We start from the raw sequence: 17639 nt of genomic DNA, 5'->3' as shown, positions 1-17639 counted from the left end.
GAGAGAGGGGGAGAGGGGGAGAGGGAGAGAGATAGAAAGAGAGAAGGGAGAGAGGGAAGGAGAAAGAAGGGAGGGAGGAAGGGAGAGAGAAAGTCCAGAAAACAGAGATAAGACTAAAGACCTTGTCACCATAAGGAGCCAGAAAGGGGAATGTAAAGGTCTGGTCACCATAAAATTCAAAAGCACAATGAAGTCTCCTAGACCAAGTGTCTAAGCCAAGGATGGGAGCAATAACACTGGCTACTGACAAGGGTGGATGATTAATTTCAGTAAAGGTCCTGATACTCTAATCCTACATAAGGACTACAACTCTATGGAAAACCAGTTGCCATTGTTACTACCTAGCTGCTGTCCCTGCAGACACCCCCAAACAGGAAAGAGCAGAAGCTGCGAGAGTCCAGCATTTGGAATGTCCTCCTTGCCTAGCCATCGTATTGATATGGAAGAGCAAAAGGGTCCTTGGCTCTCTGAATGGTGACAGAACTGTCATCTACATCCTTTTTGTAGCCTGTACATTACCTTCCAAGAAACAGAGTCATCATAGCAGTATTCATCAGGTGGCTGGTTCCAGATAGGCAACTTCAGAATTAGACCTGTGTGGGCAGAGGGAGATCAAAGCACATGAATGGGGAGGCTTCTTCATTGCTAAGTAGTTAGAATACTGATATGAAAACGCCTCTTTTTGCTGACATAATTAGCTAGCAGAAGCTTAGCACATTTTGGATTTACCCAGTGAACTTGTATCTCCTGCTAAAAAATGTAGTAATAGGGTACTGGCAAGAGTTCTGAGTGTTATTATTCTTATTGTTTTGAGTTAATTTAAAAGTGGTTCAGAAGTGCCAGCCCTTTCGTATTAACCTCTGAAGTCGCCATGGTTACAAGCATTTGCCATGGAACCCGGCTAAATGGTCCCTTGTGATGCAGACCTGTAAGCAAACCACCAAGAATCGCTGAGCCAATGGAAGATCCCAGTGCTGCTGCCTGCATAGCCATAGACCTAGGGAATCAAAGTCAAAGAATTAGACGGTTTTCTAAGAATGAATGGCAACAAACAAACCTTGTCTACTGAAGGTAAGCGTGTTTGCCATCTTGAGGACAACGTATTGTTTTACCTACAAGCAAATGTGTGGTCGCTTGCGTTTGTCTATTTTCTATTTTGTTTTCCTTTGTCATTCACTAGCCATGGTTAAGAAAGCATTCATCAGAGGTGTTTCAAAAGATTGATCCTTGATTTGATTCACACAATAAATATCTACTGATTATCAGTTCCTAAACCCATCTTCTAGACAGTAAGTGGAATATTATCTAAAACATATTTCTTTTTTTAAAAAATATTTATTTATTTATTTATTTATTTATTTATTTATTTATTATATGTAAGTACCCTGTAACTGTCAGAAGAGGGGGTCAGATTTCGTTACGGATGGTTGTGAGCCACCATGTGGTTGCTGGGATTTGAACTCAGGACCTTTGGAAGAGCAGTCGGCGCTCTTAACCACTGAGCCATCTCACCAGCCCTAAAACATATTTCTTTACCACTCCACATAAACAACTTTAGTAAAATAGTAGGCCCATTAGTAACATTAGAAAAGCTAAAGTTCAGCATACATGTTAGGGAGAAGGCAATGAAGACACTGAAGAATATGTTGGTAATGCCAAAGACAATTATCTTAAAATAGTCGTTCTCAACTTTTGTAATGCTGCAGCCCTTTAATGTAGTTCCTCATGTTGTGGTGACCCTCAACCAAAAAATTATTTTTGTTGCTACTTCATAACTGCAATTTTGCTGCTATGATTAATCTGCAGGATATCTGGTATGGAACCCCTGTGAAAGGGTCATTCAACTTGCAAAGGGGTCTCGACCTACAGTTTGAGAACCATTGCCTTAAAATAAAGATAATAAAATATTGGGCCTGGAGATGGCTCAGTGTATAAGAAAGATTGCTATCAAGCCCTACTATCTGAGGTGGATACCTGGATCCACATACAAGGAAAGAATCAACTCCTGCAAGCTGCCTCTGACTTCCACATGCACATATGACATGCACATGCTTTCTATCTTCACACACACACCCATACACACACATACACACCAAAAAAATAAGTGTAAAACTTTAAAAAGCTATTATAAGTTAGGGACAGAAGAATGTATAAGCAGTTGTGGAATGTGCACGGCTACTAAATAAATGGCAGGTGAACTTTGAACGTGGTGCCATCAGAGCAGGCTGGTGACAGAGTTGATGAAAGAATAAACAAGTGAAGTCTGTGAAAGGAGGCAACCAGAAAAGATTCATTCGTGGTATTCTTTCCTTTATGTCTCCCCGAGCCTAGAATGTTAATGACAACAATAGGAACAACATGGACCCACCCTCATCACTATGTATTTCCACAAACCCAATTACAAAGCACAGGACCAAGATCAAGAAACACCCATTGGTTTTTACTCACGCAGTAGACTTCCCCCAGCTTATGGCTACAATGCTGGCCAGGCCTCCAAACACTCCAGGTAAGCCGTGCAAGTTATGAACCCCACACGTATCATGGATCATCAGTTTATTAGCTAACAGTGGCTACAGTTGTAAAAGAGAGGAAGGTCATTATTTTGTGAGGCATACAGAGCTCCATACTGGAGCAAACCACTGTCTAGAAGAATATATCTATAAATTCATATCACACACACACACACATATATTTAAGATATACACTGTGCTATTACTCAATGCAAATGAATGGTTATGATGTGGTAATAGCAAATCAAATTAGTGCCCCATCATGTCCACATTTACTCCTTTTTTAAAATTTTGAATTTCTGATATAGACTGCTAGAAGCTACTCTTTAGCATAATTTCCATACATGGTACATTTAAAACTATCTGTAGTTCTCATGTACTTCAAAGCTCATTTATTGTATGTATCTGCTCTCTCCTACTTTGTATTCTTCGGCCTCATCTCTCCATTTCTTTCTCTTCTCAGAAGAGGAAATTTTATCCAAGGCTTGATTTTCTTTTGAAATTGAATTGCACCCATGGCAAACACTTTAAGATTTATTTATTTAATTTTTTTAAAGATTTATTTCTGTTTATAAGTACACTGTCACCATCTTCAGACACACCAGAAGAAGGCATTGGATCCCATTACAGATGGTCGTGAGCCACCATGTGGTTGCTGGGAATTGAACTCAGGACCTCTGGAAGAGCAGTTGGTGCTCTTAACCACTGAACCATTTCTCCAGCCCCTCTAAGCACATTAAATACAATTGGAGATAATACGGTCCTTAGTATCTAGATTGGAATGGAGTGACTTCACCTTCTCATCTTCTAAGAACATTGCATTTGCCTCGTTAGAACACAAAGTTCACAAATAGACAAGAATGAAAGATTCTCTGGAACTTCTTTAAAGAAATAAACATAAGCCCTTCGCATTGACTTGATGCTAAGTTACTGATAACTAATACCAGATTATCTTCTCCCTCACAGAAGTCAGGAAAGAGTCACAGCACGGCTACAATATGTGTGGTATTTCTGAAAGAAAGATCACTGGCCCTCAGGGAAAGGCACATAGGGAAGGGAACACCATTTAGCTTTCCCGCTCTTCCCACTGCTTCCTCCCACTGGTTGGACATGAGAAGACAGTGAGGCAGGTTTAAGGTTTGGTTTAATATACCTATCATACATACACTGAAGAACTTGTATCCAAGCACAGAGATGATCCCTGCAATGCTTCCAATGGTCATAGCAGCATATAGGGGGATTTCCATGTCTGCGCATGTGCCCACCGCAACACCTCCTGCTAGAGTAGCATTCTGAATGTGTACCTGAATGGAGGGAAAACCATGAATGAGGAGAGAGGGCTGCGGCCATGTCAGAAAGACAGGAGGAAGGTAGAGTCCAGTGAATCCCAGGTTAGTTGACACACACGTGTAAACACACACACACACACACACACACACACACACACACACACACACACACACTTTTCTTTCCTTGAAACACATTATGGCCTGAAATGTCTGAGACTGGACAAAGAACCAATTTCAGCTCATCAGCATTCTCAGAAGACATAGTCTGGCTGCTATTTCCAAAGAGTTGGGCATTTCTCATTTTAAAAAGAGTACCTGTTCAGTATGATTTTTAAAAAATGTACTGAAAGTTGTCTCTTATGACACAAATTGTAAGCAGTTGAAATATATGTTCTTGGGGCTGGAGAGATGGCGTAGTGGTTAAGAGCACCAATTGCTCTTCCAAAGGTCTTGAGTTCAAATCCCAGCAACCACATGATGACTCACAACCATCCGTAACAAGATCTGACACCCTCTTCTGGAGTGTCTGAAGACAGCTATATAATAAGTAAATATTAAAAAAAGAAACATATGTATACCATATAGGAGTTTCAGAGATGGCTCAGTATTTACGGACATTTTCTGTTTTTCCAGAGGATCCTGGTTTAGCTCCCAGAGCCCACACAGTGGCTAACAACTGCTCTGTGATTCCAATTACAGGGCATCCATGTCCTTTTCTGGCCCCCATGGACAGTGTAGGTATGTGGTCCATGGATATGCTTACAGACAAAACATCCATAAACATTAAAATATCTTAAAATATATATACAATGCAGCAGTCATTTCCTACCCTAGGTTGAAAAAGAACCGTGCTTGATCTGAGGTTTTGTCCTGAATCTCAATTTATCTAACTCACAGGCAAGAAGCTCGAGGCAAGGAGTTGAACTTTAAGAAAATGATGTCTGCAACCCTATAGGTGGAACAACAATAGGAACTATCCAGTACCCCCAGAGCTCATGTCTCTAGCTGCATATGTAGCAGAAGATGGTGTATTCAGCCATCATTGGGAAGAGAGACCCCTTGGTCTTGCAAACTTTATATGCTCCATAGAGGGGAATGCCAGGACCAAGAAGTGGGAGTGAGTGGGAAGGGGAGCAGGGCAGGGAGAGGGTATAGGGGACATTCGGGATAGCATTTGAAATGTAAATGAAGAACGTATCTAATAAAATAATTAAAAAAAAAGAGAAAATGATGTCACATTACTTTTTGGGCACACAAAAGTTGCAAAAATTACTTCAGAGAGTTCCTACATGTCTACATTCCTCCAGCATTGACATCTTGCATAAACATAGAAAAATAAAGTTATGATTACTTCAATCTCATTAAAACTCTTATTTGGATTTAAATAGCATACAACTTGTCATTTTAGTTTCCTAGAGCCATATTTGGAATTATTGTTTCTGTTTTATTTTTTAAAAATCTTTCACATATACATATTCAAGATGCTGAAGGAGTCTGCAACTCTATAGGTGGAACAACAATATGAACTAACCAGTACCCCCAGAGCTCATGTCTCTAGTTGCATATGTAGCAGAAGATGGCCTAGTCAGCCATCACTGGGAAGAGAGGCCCCTTGGTCTTGCAAACTTTATATGCCCCAGTACAGGGGAACACCAGGACCAAGAAGTGGGAGTGGGTGGGTAGGGGAGTGGGGTGGGGGTATAGGGGACTTTGGGGATAGCATTTGAAATGTAAATGAAGTAAATACCTAATAAAAAATTGGGGAAAAAAGTGAACAAGAAAAAAAATATGATCACAACTATCTCCTATTTTCTTCTTTCAAATTCTCCTGTATTATATGTATTATAACATTCTATCTCCTAATGTCACAATTTTGAGACCCCACGAAGTCCAGTTGGTGCTGCTCAGACATGCAAGGGTGTGGCGCCATCCACTGGAGGAAGGAAACTTTAACAGTGACTGCACAGGACTGTTGTTACTTTGAGAATACTTATAGGTACGAAAATAGAGCCAACGTCCACCATCTTGCTTCCTAGTCCTAGTCTTTGACAAGTCAAGAATTAATGGGAAATTTCTATGGAGTTAAGAGCACTTAGTTTTACTATGAAAAAAAAAATCCATTGTGTCTGATTTTCACTGACCAGCACAACTTACAAAACTGTGAATGAATAAATGTTATTTTCAAAACATTCTCCAAAATACAACTGTTGACATTAAGGAAGTTTCCACTGGTTGAATATTGACACTTACCATATCCAGCCTGCCTCGGCGCTCAACAAGGCTGGACAAGGCATAGGCTGTGATCACACAGGCAGCAAGGGACATGTATGTGTTGACAATGGCCCTATACTGATGATTTCCAGGAACAGCAATGGCTGAATTAAAGCTGGGCCAAAATATCCACAGGAAAAGTGTTCCTATAAATCATAAATGGTGTTAGTTATTATAGGGAAGACCATTCTAAAGGGTAGTTTGCTCTGGGAATTGATGTCTGTCCTTTTAGAAATCTTGATCATCAAAAAGTGAGGCAGAACAGGGACTACTGACCCACCATAGAACAAAGTGATCTCCAAATGATGCCTTCTGAGCATCTTCACACATATGTTCAAGCGTAGGTATCACCAAATACACAAGTATCAGGTTCATTTTACTCACCGATCATGGCAAACAAGTCAGAGTGGTACACAGATTCTTCATTTGGGTGTTCACATCTGAGTCCAGGCCGATATAACACACCTGCTACCGCTAAGCCAAAGTAAGCTCCAAAGGCATGGATTGTCATTGATGCTCCAGTGTCAGATGCCTGCCGGGACAAAACGCATTTGCAGAAACGGAGGTGAAGCTGGCTCTCAATATAGGCGAAAGGACAATGAAAGAATTGCTTGGGGGAGATGTTAATGAAAAGATAAAACAAGGCAGTAAAATGAGAAATTCTTGAGACATGCAACGGTGAGGTACTTCTTGTGATGTGACTACCAAAAATTACTAAATACCCCTGAAATTCAGAATGTATAAATCTGGAATATATTATCAATCGAATAGAGTTGTGTTGGTTTTTAGGTGAGACCATGTTCCTTAGGAGCCAGACTCTTACTGAGCATCCAAAACTCACTAGGCTATTTCAGGTTGGAGAAATGCTCAGGGAATTATGAGGTATTACACTTGATGTAAAACAAAAATGATTTATGTTTATTTGGCTTTGTAGTTAAAGTTCATTTAGCTATACCTCAAGTACTTGAATCTTAAATAACTGTAACTCAAGACTTGAACTTAAAAGGTCAGTTTCCCTAATTAGTTCCACATTATTTTACACAGCACATGAAGATCTGCTGAGTTCAAATACTGATTTGAAGAACATTTTGTTCCCGTTTTAGGGTTTGGTATGGATTTAATCAAACATTCTCCATTTTGTGTTTCCAGAGAGAAAATCTAGAATGTTGAGCCAGGGGCAGTTCTGTATGCAAACTAAGGTTGGTAAATGAAAACATCACAAATTTATTCAAGATCTTCAGAGTGGTGAAGTAGAAGAAACTCCTAGTTTGTTCCATCTTTGACTGAACAAGGATCTAGTGCCCTTGAAGAGAATTGTCACTGAATTGAGTTCAGTTACTACGCTAGCACACATATATGCTCAACTTTAAGCTTTTCTGAACACTTCCATATAGGAACCTTGCTGCCCTTTAGCATACTGTTTCAGGAGAGAGATAGGTGATCATTAAGCGTATTTGGACTTTACAAACGCCATATAAGACTGTGTCACTCTAAAAATGCTCACCAATTTTTAGCAAAAGAGCCCCTCCCATTTCCTCCTCAGAATTCATCAAGTTAGTCTTCACTTACACAGCACATTGAGCCTATAAGGCCTTTGGTTGAACTCATCTTCTTACGAAGGTAGCGCCACCAGATTCTGGCAAGCTACTCTTACACACTGCAACTCAAGTTTCTCCTTTAGTCCACCACTACCAATGAACCTCTGGACTAGAGATTCCTTTGGCATTAAGTACTTGTGTCCTCCTTAATGACGGCGAGCCTCCAATGTACTAGATTCCTTATCACGTTCCCAGAGAGCTCTATCCTTGATTTTTAATCTACGTTCAACAGTCTTTCTGAGAAACCCACTTCCCAGTTTGTTTCCACGTCTTTGGGTGGGTGTGCATGCTACAGTTTAGATATGCGATGGGGATATCAAAGGCTTATGTATTGGAAACTTGGTCTTTAGTGCCGCAGTGTTCAGAGATGTGGCTTTGGGAATGTGGTTGCATCATGAGGGATTTGATACCTTCAATGGATGTATTGACTGGAGCTTCCATAATTGAGTGAACACCTAGAACTGATGAAAACTGAAGGAAGTATGTCATTAGAAGAATAATTTTGGTCCCCAGCCCCTTTGCTTCCTGTCCACCAAGAGGAGAGCTGCTTCACTCTGATGCCTGCCACCAATGTGAGGGTCTACCTCTCTATGGCCCAGAAACAATATACCCAAGGACCTACAGGCTAAATAAAAGCTCTGAAGACATGAACCAAAATGCATATTTCCTCCCTTATCCTCTCAGATAATTTGTCATAAATAGAAATTTAACATAGAGAGGACACATGTTTTTGATTTTCACTGACCCACTACACTTTAAGCTTTGTAAAGATAGAAACCTTAACTAATTTTGTTTGTTGGCAAACCACCAATACTTGAAAGTTAAAATATTAGCTCTTGAATCAACTGTCCAATATAAGTATAAATAAGTGAATATTTTACATCAGAGTGCTGAGAACTATCCTCAAAATTATTTTCAAGGTTATCAGTGACATTTCATAGAGAAGAAAAGAATTGAGCCTATATAAGTCTTTATATGGGATTATTTAAACAGTTATTTAAATATAAGTGGGAATTAATTATTAATAGCCAACATGGTATAATCAAATGTGTGATAGAGTTAGAAAAATGTGGCTTACATCCAGATTGAATCTCAGGTGAGTCATTCAGCTTCTGTGACCATTTTACTGTGGACAAACGATAGTAACAATGGTTTTGGAAAGACAAGGTGAAATAGTAATATGCATCTCACTTTGCCGTATTTTGCAATAAACACTCCCTAGAGTGTGGTTGTTTCTTACTATTTGGTCTGGTGACACTCTTGCCTTTATGAAGAGTGGGCAGTACCCATGGCTTGTAGTATCCAGAACTCATAATTAGAGCATAATCAGCATATTTTTCTCACCCTTACCTCAAATAATTCATTAACAAGGTATTCATTGCCAGCAAATACAGCAATTTCCAGAATTGTCATGATCAACATTTGAATGGGGCTTGTTTTCCCCAGGACAGCGCCAAAGGAAATTAGAACGGTGGCTGTGCTGAAGTCTGCATTGATCATACTGTGGATGAAAGAAAGAATAGATTGAATAAAGAGTAAATAGCGTTCCAAAATAACACAGTAAGCTCTAGCTTTGCACTGGGCACTCATCCCACTCATGAGACTTTTGCCTTCATGATTTAATTATGCCCTGATTTAGGAGTTAAGATTTCAACATATGAACTTGAAGGCGAAGGCACATGTATCCACATTCAAGGATACTCACTTGTAGATTCCGAAGTGAAATTCCTTTCCATGGCTGTCAAGAAGGCCCTTCATAATCGTACCCCATTGGAGGCCCAGAGCAGCAAGAAAAAGGTTGAAACCCACACCACTGAAACTGTATTTCTTCAGAAAGGTCATGAGGAAGCCAAAGCCAACAAATATCATGACGTGCACATCTTGGAATACTGAAAAACAGAAGAGGAAGAAAAGTTTTGTATAACAAGAACTCCAAGGGTTGTGTTATAATATTTAGTATATGCTTTCACCTTTGCATAAAACTTCAACTTAATACAAGCTTGAGTCTTCTCAGAAGAGTAACCTGGATTGAGAAAATGTCTCCCTCAGATTGCCTGTAGGCAACTCTGTAGGGCAAACTCTTGATTAGTTGTTGATGTGGGGGAGCTAGTTCACTCTGGGTGATGCCATTACTGGGTAGGCAGTCCTGGATGATATGAAAAAGCACGCTGAGCTACTACAGGGTGTAAGCAAGTTAGTGGGGATCCTCCAATGGCCTTCAGTTTTCTGACATAAGTTCCTGCCTCAAGTGACTTTTATCAGTGGTGACCTTAGAAATGAAATTAACCCTTTCCTACTATGGATTGATTAAAGGCGTTAGGTAGGGTATTTTCATTCTTTGCTCCCCTGAACTTGATTGATGGCTCCACATCTTAGAGACAAAATAATAAAAGTCTGATGGACTAATATTGGAATGAGTTAGTCCCATTTTTCAAATGTATACATAGTATTAATTCTGAAATTGTAGCCAAACAAGAAAATAATTTTGCAGCAATTTTTAAGTCACCCTAAAACCCTAAATCAACATATAGGCAGTTGGTTTCCCCTTGAGGAACAAACTTAAGACTTGTCTAGAGTCCTCAGCTTAGCTTTCCCAATTCTATTATGTGGCTGTGTAATGTTGGGCAGGTCATTTAATGTCTGGGAACTTTAGTGTTTCATCTGCAAGACTAACAGCCTACTTTAAAGGCTTATTTCCAGTGGGATGTACTTAACGGTAGACTTATACAGTTCAAATAACTCATGATCAAACATAAGATAGCCAACACCCAGACTTTGCCCTTAAGAAGCTTGTAGCTGGAAAGCATAATGTTTGAATGAACCATATATAATTTTAGCAATGGAATTAACATTTACATAGTATTTTTGTACATATTGCTTTGTTTGAGATTTTTTTTTTATTCCTGATTTGATTCTGCTTGTGTACTATGGTTTCCAATTTTGTGTCTTTGTTGACTTTGTGTGTGTTTCTTGTGGGGATATTTTATTTGTCTATCTATATATCAATTAATTAATTAATTGTTTGTTAGTCTGTTTATGAGAGAGAGAGAGAGAGAGAGAGAGAGAGAGAGAGAGAGAGAGAGAGAGAGAGAGAGAGAGAGATGTTGCATGGGAGGGGAGGTGGGGAGTTTCTGTGAGGGGTTGGGNATATCAATTAATTAATTAATTGTTTGTTAGTCTGTGTGTGTGTGTGTGTGAGAGAGAGAGAGAGAGAGAGAGAGAGAGAGAGAGAGAGAGAGAGAGAGAGAGGTGTTGCATGGGAGGGGAGGTGGGGAGTTTCTGTGAGGGGTTGGGGAAGAGGAATGTGTGATCGCAATATATTATATTACTGGTTGGTTTTTTTTTTCAGTTAAAAGAAGAAAATTGCTGGGCTGGAGAGATGGCTCAGAGGTTAAGAGCACTGTCTGCTCTTCCAGAGGTCCTGAGTTCAATTCCCAGCAACCACTTGGTAGCTCACAACCATTTGTAATGGGATCCAGTGATCTCTTCTCGTACGTGCAAAGACAGTGTACTCATATACATTAAATAAATAAATCTTTTTTTTCTAAAAAAGAAGAAAATGCTACTGATTTTGTTAGAATATTGGCAATTTCTTATGGTTCAATTTTATATGTAGGAAAATAGATTCATCTGAGATAAAATTGGAAATATGGAAAAACAGAGAATGAAATATGTAAGTGGCCGATGGACATTAAACGTTTCAGCCAAGATTTAGACAGAAATGGGCACAGAGAAGATGTGCCTAGAAACCATGTCTTTGAGAGGTTGACCTTAGAGGCCAACTACTCTACACAAACGATAGAGCTGACATTTATCTGAATCAAGTTTGAATTATCCAAATCCTTTATTATTTGAATACAGTAGGAGTACCAAGATGCCCAAGGCAGAGCACATTTTTTAGGCATTTTTTAGACTCATTAGCCTGTAGTTCCTCTTTCGCTCCATTCTACAATCAAGCTCAGACACTGAGAGTGGGATTCCACCCAAGTGGGCTTACTTTGGTTGAAGTTGTTAACTACTATGCAGATTCGCCTTTTAGAAAGGCCTTTATTTCCTTTTTTTGCTGGCTCTGCTCAGGGCAACCCCACATTTCTGCAGTCACTCTGGAAAACACTCTTTTCTTGTTTGAAGTCAGCTCTGTCTCAGAACAGAGTCCACCAAAGACTCATAGGAGAGAATTTTTTTTCTTCTTGGGAGGGAAAGGACGCCCTGATGCTGGATGAGCCATGTTTCAGAGTTTGCCATGGGATTAGCCAAGACCCTTTTCTCCCCAAATTTGTCTCCCATTGTTTATGGTACTCACCTCATCTTGTACTTCTCTTAGAAATCCCAGAACCTGGAAGATACTGCTAAATAGCTGCCAACTAGTATCAATTTGTTAAATGTTTGAAATATAGTTGACCAAGTGTGTGTATGATTTTAAAGTTGTCTTACCACCATTTAACTCTTCTGTGTTTATATTTGATGGTAGATTTTACTGACGCACAATTAAAACAAAGAAACAAACAAACAGGCAAACAAGAAACTTGCGTGATTCTTCCTAACCATGGCTTTGCCAGTCTTTATGGAATTACATTACCTCTTCTTTTAAGGATGGCTTGGATTAGATATTGTTCAAATGATCATCGAGCTCTGCACGTTGTTTTATTTATTTTGATGTGTGATTAAGGCCCCAAAGTCCAGTTAGGTATCTTGTTCTTGTTTGTAATTATAATGGTAGAATAGATCTAATTTTATTTACTTAGCTATTTTATTAGTTAATGTTTTCCCCTCCTTAGCTGCGTAAATGAATAAAATGTATTTATGTTATACCAGAACCCCTCCCTTCTTCATGCATTTTTTTTTTTCTTCCTCCTACTTTTAAAATAGTTCCTTGTGGCCCATGGGTATAGGGCGCCATCTACTGGCGCCCGGGCAACTTACTGTGGATCACAAACCTGAAGACAACTGACTCTTCCTCCTCCGTGGACCCTAGAGAGTTGGTTGATAGCTATTTAGCTGGAGGTGAGAGACCCAGGGTTCCTTCCTCTCCGTGCTGTGTTGACTGGTTTGATCTTATGTGGCCCCTTGCAGAACGCCACAATTGCCGTGAGTTCAAAACTGAAAATGTCATGTTATTTTGCAGCAAGCTTCTGTCACCTCTATCTCATACAATGTTTCCATCCCCTCTTAGGTAATGTTCCCTCAGCCTCTGGAAGGAGGACATGTAATTCAGAAGTTCCATTTGGACACTTTACCATTGTTTATTTTATTTTACTTTTAAATTAATTTTTTATTCGTTTACATTTCAAATGATATCCCCCTTTCATATTACAATTGTTTTAATGCAATATTCAAAGTTTTTTGCCCCCAACATCTTTTATGTTTTTCCTTAGTGTTCTTTTGTTTCCTTTGGTAATCTACTAGCCTTAAAATATTAAGTACCCAAACCATGAAAATATTTTATCCATCTTTTGTAATGTCTCTCACTGATGAGAACTGTCCTGCAGGTTCTATTTCCATTCCTTTTCATGGAAAGCTAGACGTTTTATATGTGGCAGAAGACTTCATGTACCATCTGAGAAACCAACTTATTCTTTGTTTTTGGTTTTGCCTCCAATTTGACTTACTGATTCCTGCCACAAGAGGGCATAAGCGCCTCGTCTGATATTCAAGTTGCTAAAAAGCTTATGCGATCTGAAGATATTTGACCCTAACAAGTTTGACAGTTACAAATCAAACAGCCTAGAAAAATTAGGATTGCATTAAGAGCTTGTGAATGGAAACCCGGCAAATGCCCACTGGGTTTTGTGCAATAAGGCTCTGCCTTTAAAATAATAAAGTGAACTCAACTCGTTGTGAGGAAAAGCAGGACTTATTTAGGGATTTGCCAGTAGTGGAGATTACTTTTCAACAAGTATAAAGTTTCCGAGGTGTTTCTCAATTAATGGCACTATGCAGAGGTCTGGTTTTGAACTGAAAGTGCGTTTGACAGGATTTGGGAACGTGTTTGGTTGTTACGATCTGATGGGGTAGAGTAGGGTACAGTAAGGGCAGACTGGCACTTTGATAACCATGCTGCATGTACAGGACAGCCTCCCCCCACCCTCATACTGAACACTTCTTTCTCTAGAAATCTTCTAGAATCATTCAAGAATTAGTTCTCTTCTCAAGGCAAGGGTGCCCAGCTACCACAATGGACATATGTCTCTTACTATATTTGTTTTGTTTTTATAGTTATCACTGTTGTTGGCATGTATGCTCATTCACTTTTCAAATAGATGGAGCATATACAACTACATACTTCTTCAGGAAATAGTCCTTCAGAAAGAGCAAGTCTGAAGATAAAAATGGTGGCATGAGATCTCACATTGATGCATAGCCAGGATGTGTGCATGGCATAAAAGAACAAGCAACAGCTTTCAGGGACACAGTGGACCAAAAGGGAGGAGAATGAAGACAAGCCAATATCTGCTCCTGGCCTCCAAACCTACACACACACACACACTTGTGGATATGCACTCCACTTGTGTGTACATGTTCACACATCCACACAAACGTGCTTCTCAAACTATATTATACACTTGTATGAAAATGTTCGTCTGTTGTGAGAATCTTTTTTTTCTTCTGAAAATACTTCTTGCCGTCATAATCTGAAATGTTGCCTAACCTAGCAACCGAGTTAATGATGTGATTTAGTAATATTTAACATACATACTCAGTTGGCTGTCCTAGTATGTACTCAGCCTATTTAAGTTTCATTTGCCTTTAAGGCAGTCTTGTACTTAATCTTACTATATCCTGAATTTTTCATGCAATCAACTTTTACAACCTAAATGCATAGCTTTAATTAAAAATATATATACTGTTCCATACCACTGACCAGATGTACTGTGTGTGTGTGTGTGTGTGTGTGTGTGTGTGTGTATATCTTTTGGTAATTTGCTGAAAGTGCAAACAATTTGAGAGCAACCGAAAAGAAAACAGATATCCCATAAATGTTAGAAGCAATACATGAATATAAGTTGATAAATCTGTTTGAGTTTTAGTAATATTCTGGGTGAATTGTGGGACCCTTAAGGTAACTTCTTCTGTTGTTGTGATGGTTTGAATGAAAAGGGTCCCTATAGTCTCATATACTTGAATGCTTGGTTCCCAGTCGGTGGACTGTTGGGAAAGATTAGGAGTTGTGGCCTTGTTGGAGGTGATCTGTTGCTGGGCAGGACCTTTGAAGTTAAAAAGTCCTGTTTTGGGGTTTGGAAGATGGGTCAGTGGTTAAGCGCATTGACTGTTCTTCCAGAGGTCCTGAGTTCATTTTCAGCAACAATATGGTGGCTCACAGTCATCGGCAATGGAATCTGATAATGTGATGCCCCCTTCTGGTGTGTCTGTAGACAGCTACAAGTGTACTCATATACATCAAATAAATAAACACATCTTTTTTTAAAAGCCCCTCTCTCTCTCTCTCTCTCTCTCTCTCTCTCTCTCTCTCTCTCTCTCTCGCTCTCTCGCTCTCTCGCTCTCTCGCTCTGAGCTATTTATTTCTCCAGCATCATGCTTACCTGCCTCCTGCCATGCTCCCCACTATGATGATAATAGACTAATCCTCTGAAACTGTAACCAAGACCCCAACAAAGTATTTTCTTTTACGGTGTATCTTCATAGGAATAGAACACTAATGAAGATACTTGTAAAAACCTGTTAAAGATTTGTGTCGAAACCAATGTCGCATCCCTTTCTCATACCATGCTTTCTATGCTGTTCGATAAATACATAGCAAAGCTCCTTTTAAGGTCAGATAGACTACACACACACACACACACACACACACACACACACACACACACACACTAAACAGGTCATGGGCTGTGAGAGACAAAGGTCACAATGAAAGAAGTAGAGAATTCAAATCTGGGCTTGTTCTTAATCCAAAGTTTTCTAAGTGGAAACTTTAATTTTTACTGTTTTTAAATATATGTCCTGTTATTTTTTCTTTTTACATATAAAGTAAAAAATAGCTATATCACTTGCCTTTCCCCTGTTCTCCACCCAGCCCTTCTTATGCCCTATCATTTTGAGAGTCTCTTTGTCTTTGATTATTTTTATTATACCCAAATCACTCACACATGCAGGTTATAAAATGGATAAATATATAAATACAACTTTCTACGTCAATAACACACACACACACACACACACACACACACACACACACACACACACACTCACACCCCTGTGGCAGACATTACCTGTTGGCCAACTACTCCTGAACATGAGTTATGTGTGTCCTGGAGTCGTTGATATGCCCAGTTTCTCTCTGTTGGAGCAAACTGATTTTTTTTTCTTTCTCAGCAGGTATAAATGACAGTTTAATTGTTAACCTTTTTACCCTAGTGTCTAGAGTTTCATTCATCCAACCATTTAAAAAATATAACAATCAAAATTCCAACTCAATTTTTCATAGAGCTAGAAAGAGCAATTTGTAAATTTATCTGGAATAAGAAAAAACCTAGGATAGCAAAAACTCTTCTCAACAATAAAAGACCGTCTCGAGGAATCACTATCCCTGACCTCAGGCTGTACTACAGAACAATTGTGATAAAAACTGCATGGTACTGGTACAGTACCATGGTACTGGTACAGTAGATCAATGGAATATAATTGAAGACCCAGAAATGAACCCATGCATCTGTGGTCATGTGATCTTTGACAAAGGAGCTAAAACCATCCAGTAGAAAAAGACATTTTCAACAAATGGTGCTGGTTCAACTGGCAGTTAGCATGTAGAAGAATACAAATTGATACATTTTTATCTCCTTGTACAAAGCTCAAGTCCAAGTGAATCAAGGACCTCCACATAAAACCAGATACACTGAAACTAATAGAAGAGACAGTGGGGAAGAGCCTTGAGAATATGAGCACATGGGAAATTTTCCTGAACAGAACACTAATAGCTTATGCTCTAAGATCAAGTATTGACAAATGGTACCACCAAGAATTGCAAAGCTTCTGTTAGGCAAAGGACACTGTCAATAGGACAAAACAGCAACCAACAGATTGGGGAAAGATCTTTACCAACCCTACATCTAATAGACAGCTAATATCCAATATATACAAAGAACTCAAGAAATTAGACTCCAGGGAACCAAATAATCTTATTTTTAAAAATGGGGTACAGAGCTAAACGAAGAATTCTCAACTGAGGAATACCGAATGGCTGAGAAGCACCTAAAGAAATGTTTATCATCCTTAGTCATCAGGGAAATGCAAATCAATACAACTCTGAGATTCCACTTAGAATGGCTAAGAGCAAAAACTCAGGTGACAGCAGACGCTGACAAAGATGTGGAGAAAGAGGAACACTTCTCCATTGCTGGTGGGATTGCAAGCTGGTACAACCATTCTGGAAATTAGTCTGGCAGTTCCTCAGAAAATTGGATATAATACTACGGGAGGATCCAGCAATACCTCTTCTGGGCATATGCCCAGATGATGTTCCTACTTATAATAAGGACATATGCTCCACTATGTTCACAGCAGCCTTAATTATAATAGCCAGAAGCTGGAAAGAAGGCAGATATCACTCAACAGAGGAATGGATACAGAAAATATAGTACATTTACACAATGGAGTACTACTCAGCTATCAAAAACAATAAATATGAAATTCTTAGGCAAATGGATGGATCTGGAGGATATCATTCTAGTGAGGTAACACAATCACAAAAGAACTCACATGATATATACTCACTGATAAATGGATATTAGCCCAGAAACATAGAATACCCAAGATACAATTTGTAAAACACATGAAACTCAAGAAGAAGGAAGACCAAAGTGTGGATACTTCGTTCCTCCTTAGAATGGGGAACAAAATACCCATGGAGGGAGTTACAGAAACAAAGTTTGAGCTGAGATGGAAGGAAGGACCATCCAGAGACTGCCGAACCTGGGAACCCATACCATAAACAGCCACCAAATCCAGACACTATT

At 39.3% G+C, this 17639-nt stretch overlaps 1 protein-coding gene across 1 annotated transcript in view; it reads right to left on the bottom strand.

Moving 5' to 3' along the window:
- The window catches only part of Rhag (Rh associated glycoprotein), a 27926-nt gene that overhangs the window by 3464 nt on the left and 6823 nt on the right, over positions 1-17639 (bottom strand). Inside the window, exons 2-9 of the mRNA XM_021218182.1 lie at positions 9374-9557; positions 9019-9169; positions 6455-6602; positions 6050-6216; positions 3677-3814; positions 2449-2570; positions 927-997; positions 520-593 (exon numbers count right to left, since the gene is read on the bottom strand). Coding sequence (XP_021073841.1) covers positions 520-593; positions 927-997; positions 2449-2570; positions 3677-3814; positions 6050-6216; positions 6455-6602; positions 9019-9169; positions 9374-9557 — 1055 coding nt within the window. The remainder of the gene's footprint in view (positions 1-519; positions 594-926; positions 998-2448; positions 2571-3676; positions 3815-6049; positions 6217-6454; positions 6603-9018; positions 9170-9373; positions 9558-17639) is intronic.

This window comes from Mus pahari, chromosome 18, assembly GCF_900095145.1.
Source record: "Mus pahari chromosome 18, PAHARI_EIJ_v1.1, whole genome shotgun sequence".
In the NCBI taxonomy this organism is placed as follows: Eukaryota; Metazoa; Chordata; class Mammalia; order Rodentia; family Muridae; genus Mus; species Mus pahari.
The sequence above is the reverse complement of the archived record's forward strand: the minus strand, read 5'-3'. Positions and strand labels throughout refer to the sequence as shown.